Source organism: Penaeus vannamei, chromosome 16 (genome assembly GCF_042767895.1).
Source record: "Penaeus vannamei isolate JL-2024 chromosome 16, ASM4276789v1, whole genome shotgun sequence".
NCBI classification, from domain to species: domain Eukaryota; kingdom Metazoa; phylum Arthropoda; class Malacostraca; order Decapoda; family Penaeidae; genus Penaeus; species Penaeus vannamei.
This window is the reverse complement of record NC_091564.1, coordinates 4,618,887-4,623,886: the sequence shown is the minus strand read 5'-3', so window position 1 is coordinate 4,623,886 and position 5,000 is coordinate 4,618,887. Positions and strand designations below refer to the sequence as shown.

Genomic DNA, 5,000 nt, shown 5'->3' with positions numbered 1-5,000 from the left:
AATCATTCAGCTTGATGAAGACGTTACCTCCTGTTCCAATGTGCCAGTAATAAGTGTAACCTTCTGGTGACTTTGCTTCATACCAGTTCTTGATTAGAGATGATTCTTTTTTATCACTGCTTTTTGATTCTGTCTTTTTATTCTTGATGACAATTTCTGCATTACTAGCTGTGGCAATTTCACTTATTTTGGTTCCAGTCATGTCGGGATTCTGCTCAATGTCGTTTTTGTATGCCTTCAATGCTGCCTAGGGACAAACACATCATTATCAAATCGTAAGCCTAAAGATCAATGAAAGTAATACAATTCAAAAATGTGTATAATTATCTATAATGTTCATTTGATTCCAGGGACTTTTTACACCTAGGAAGTACCTCTTCCATTGATTTGAGAAAATCAGCTTCATTTTGCTTGGCCTCAAAGTCTTCCCGTCCCTTTTTCCCCATCTCGGCCAGGCGTATTTGCACATTTTCTTTGTGCCGCTTTCCTCTCTCGTGGAATTCGACACTAGGTTTGTTGTCTGCTATCCAGCATTTACAGAAGTCACAAAACTTCCTTGGGTTTGACTTCCAGTACTCAGACCTAAAATCACACATATAATAATAAGTAAGAAAAAATACAAGGAAAAGGAGAAAAAAGAGAAAAAAAGGGGTAAAAAAGGAAAGAGAGAGAGAGAGAGAGAGAGAGAGAGAGAGAGAGAGAGAGAGAGAGAGAGAGAGAGAGAGAGAGAGAGAGAGAGAGAGAGAGAGAGAGAGAGAATGAAAGGAAGAGAGATAGAGAGATAGATAGATAGAAAGAAAGAGAGAGAAACATATCTCAATAAAGATTTGTACACTAGTATGTATGTGTTTATATATATGTATGTGTGTGTGTATATATATATATATATATATATATATATATATATATATATATATATATATATATATATATATGTATACACACATACACACATACACACACACACACACACACACACACACACACACACACACACACACACACACACACACACACAAACACATATATATATATATATATATATATATATATATTGCTTCCACCTCATGGCAAGCCGCCAGGCAGGGACTCAGCCCATCTCGAGCTCCTCCCGACAGGTTTGATCGATCTGCCCAAGCCACGACTTCCTAGGTCATCCCACAGGCCTCCTCCACCCAGGGTTGTCTCTTACAGAGACAACCTGATGAGCAGGATCAGCCTGTGGAAAGCGAGCCGAGGTGGCCATATAGCCTGAGTTGGTGATCCCGAATTGTGTAGATAACAGGTCCTGTGCCAGTCTCACGGTGCAACCGTTGGTTAGACACGTGGTCCCGCCAACAATATCCCATGATCCGGCGCAAGGACCTATTACAAAAGGCATCAAGACGAGGCTCCAGGGCACTGGATAATGTCCAGGTTTCACTACCATAGAGCAAAACTGGCATTATCAGGGCCCTGAAAACCTATAGCTTGGTCCTTCTGCACAGGTACCAGCATCTCCAAATACTCTTGTCGAGAGAGTTCATGATCCCTGCTGCCAGACCAGTCCGTTTACTGACTTCCTGGTCTAACAGCCCAGAGTTATGAACTCCACTACCAAGGTATGTAGAGCTTTCTGTGACTTCGATGTCCTCGCCGCAAGTAAGTACCGACCAAGCAGGTTCTCCTAGTAATTCCCCAAAGTCCTGGATCTTGGTCTTGGTCCAGGAGACCTCTAGACCCAAGGGCTTCGCTTCATTACTAAATGCATCGAGAGCCACCACTAGGGTTTCCAAAGACTCAGAAAGAATAGCAACATCATCGGCAAAATCAAGGTCTGTAACCTTAATATTGCCCAGTGTTGCTCCACAATGACTGAACAGTAGCTCTGCCTAGTATCCAGTCCATGCAAGTATTGAAAAGTGATGGTGCAAAAACACAGCTTTGCCTCACTCCTGAACTGACAGGAAAGAAGCTCAACAGGCCCCCACCACACTTTACAGCACTTTCAGTACCAGTATACAGATTTGCTATTAGTTCAATAATCCTTCTTGGAATTCCTCTCAGTCTCAGGATCTCCCAGAGTGATTCACGATACACTGTATCAAACGCCTTCTTGAGGTCGATGTAGGCTGCAAGCAGCCCACGGCCGAACTCACGACAGCGCTCTACAATGACTCGAAGCGCAAGGATACGGTCTATTGCGGCCTCTGATGCCTCAGTAGATGGTCTCTAATACACCTCAGAAGGATGTGGGCAAGAACCTTGCCTGGTACACTGAGCAGCGTGATGCCGCAGTGATTGCTGCAGTCCCATCGGTCCGCCTTCCCCTTCCAGAGAGGGATGACCACACCCCTTAGCAGGTCAGGGGGAACGGTACCAGACAGCGAGATGGCAGACAGGACAGCATGCAATCCCCGCGCCATAGATTCACCACCAGCCTTTAACAGTTCAGCTGGGATGCCACAAATACCTACTGCTTTACCACTCTTCAGCTTGGAGATCGCCTTCCTAACTTCAGTTAGGGAGGGTGGGTCCTCGCTAATTGGTGGGTCCGACAGTGGAATCATGGCACTACCTGCATCCAAGTTAACTGTTGGAAGGTCAACCTGATACAACTGCTCAAAATACTCAGCGCAACATTCCTGCACTGCAACAGGATCTGAGATGATCTGGCCACCTACTAAGCGAACTGCAGTCGCCTGTGAAGAGGGCTTGGAGTTCAGCTTTTTCAGGGCTTGGTTTGTAGGACGAAGGTCATTTACTAAGAAATGGCCTTCGACCTCCTCAGCAAGACTCCTAATAAACTGTTCCTTGTCCCTTCTTAACAGAGACCGAGTTCCGGTAATACTTAGGTTTATATTTATATAATGACTGCAATACGATGGTGGAAATCTAATGACACTCACAGAGAGAGGGAAAACTATATTTCATTATCACATGAAACAATCTATGCAGGTAAAGAATAAAGTCTGAAATAAAAAAAAATGGTTAATCCACACAGGAATCGACATAGGAAGTTGAGGAAAAATCCTGATTTGGAAAGATAAAGGATCAGATTGATCTATTTGTGAGTGTGAGTGTGAGTGTGAGTGTGAGTGTGAGTGTGAGTGTGAGTGTGAGTGTGAGTGTGAGTGTGAGTGTGAGTGTGAGTGTGAGTGTGAGTGTGTGTGTGTGTGTGTGTGTGTGTGTGTGTGTGTGTGTGTGTGTGTGTGTGTGTGTGTGTGTGTGTGTGTGTGTGTGTGTGTGTGTGTGTGTGTGTGTGTGTGTGTCTGTGTGTGTGTGTGTGTGTGTGTGTGTGTGTGGGAATGAAGAGAGGATATATATATATATATATATATATATATATATATATATATATATATATATATATATATATACATGCATATGTCTATATATGCACGAAAAATCGCTTCCTAATGTAATCCACCAATTAAAAATGTTTATAAGTTAACCAAAACATACTCTCCCTTACATGATTCAGTAGGTAGAAGAATTATTACGAATTTCACGAGTTTCTCCTTCAATTGACAATCTTGTTTACAAATATCAATCTATATTCTGATTTGACTTCTCTTTCTTTTTCTAAGTTTATGAAAGAGTGATATTTTAGCACGGTGGAATATAAGTTTTTATACATAATGAAGATTATTCATGATAAGCACATTACATGACAATGTAGGACTTTTAAATTAGACAATAAACATTGAGATTTTGATTTGACTTATTCCAAAATTATCCTTTTTGAATTTTAAACAAAATTTACTCAAGGATGTTCAACCCAAATATAATATTCTGAATACAAAAAAATATTTGTGATATAAAATGTATATTTGAGTGCTTCAAAACCCCCTAACAAAATATAAAACAGAAGAGTTGCAAATTTTAAGAGAATTAATCCTATGGCAAAAAATTCGCGCTAAAAAATCTCGCGCATGCGCAGTCGTAGTCGTGTTGTTTGGCTTGATCGATGCGGTCGTGAGTGAAGCCTCGCATCCGCTCCTCATTTCATCATTTCATCTCAATTCATGCTCCTGGGTCGTCTCTCTTTGCCTAATGATGGCGTCCCAAGATGGTAGGTATATTCGAGAAGGCCACGAGAGAGGTTAGAGGAAGTTTTATCGCAGAACAAAGTTAAAATAGAGGAGAGATGGGGGGTGATGCCCAACACTGCCGCTTGAGGGGGAATTACTGAGATGAGACAATAACAAAGGCATTTTTTTAGGATTTTAGGGACGCTAGAGATTTTCACGCCTTTAGGTGTTGAGAATCGGGGGAGAAGGCATAGAAGGAAAAGTGAGAGTCCGTCAACGCATAGGAAGTGAGGAAGGAAAGGATAAATGAGGCAGGGAGGAGGGGGAGGGAAGTGGCGGGATTAGAATAACGTCATGTTCGTCGTTAATTTTTTTGAGATTTTCGCCTTTGCGGTCATGTTATTTAAGCTCTCAAGGTTTAATTTAAATGTATTCGAGGAAGGCTGCCATTATTTTGCCTTTACATTCTTTAATTATAGGAGATGGCTGTCGAGATAGGTGTCACACCTCTGGAACCACATTTTGAGCAGTATTATGGTGTCAGCAAATTTTGTAATTATCCTGCTTTGACTATTACATTTACAGTTCTCATACTTAATTATTACAAGATGCCTGTGTGTCTTTCACTTCTATTGCACCACTCTAAAGGTGTGGTGCAATGGACAGTACACATGCATATTGGTGTAAATGCCTTATGGTCTGGCAAACACTTTCAGGTTCTGTGCATTTTAGCTGGACATAACTTTTGTATACATGGGTAAGGTATGTTGCGCTTTGCTGGAGCTCAGGAGGTGTTTCAGTCGTATCAATTGTTTGACACTGCCACTGCTGGTTAAACACCAGACTGTAAAGCATCACAGTTATTAAATGGATCTGGATAGGATGCAGTAAAGAGGATTATGAGTAATAGATCTTGTGGATTAATAAGGTAGTTTAGTCATAATCTTCAGTTAAGTTTCATTTTAGAATGCTTAGCGTATCAAATTT

General features: G+C 41.4%; 2 protein-coding genes across 3 annotated transcripts in view; one reads left to right on the top strand and one right to left on the bottom strand.

The window, feature by feature from the left end:
- LOC113827130 (WW domain-binding protein 4) overlaps positions 1 to 3,577 on the bottom strand; it is a 5,280-nt gene extending 1,703 nt beyond the window's left edge. The window contains exons 1-3 of the mRNA XM_027380025.2: positions 3,455 to 3,577; positions 375 to 582; positions 28 to 247 (exon numbers count right to left, since the gene is read on the bottom strand). Coding sequence (XP_027235826.2) covers positions 28 to 247; positions 375 to 582; positions 3,455 to 3,456 — 430 coding nt within the window. The 5' untranslated portion in view covers positions 3,457 to 3,577. The remainder of the gene's footprint in view (positions 1 to 27; positions 248 to 374; positions 583 to 3,454) is intronic.
- A 349-nt stretch (positions 3,578 to 3,926) lies between these two features.
- Positions 3,927 to 5,000, top strand: part of LOC113827128 (MBT domain-containing protein 1) — a 37,913-nt gene continuing 36,839 nt past the window's right edge. Inside the window, exon 1 of one of the 2 annotated variants that reach the window (XM_070131074.1) lies at positions 3,927 to 4,054. In XM_070131074.1, coding sequence (XP_069987175.1) covers positions 4,036 to 4,054 — 19 coding nt within the window. In that variant the 5' untranslated portion in view covers positions 3,927 to 4,035. The remainder of the gene's footprint in view (positions 4,055 to 5,000) is intronic. The other variant, XM_027380024.2, reaches the window with a different exon arrangement.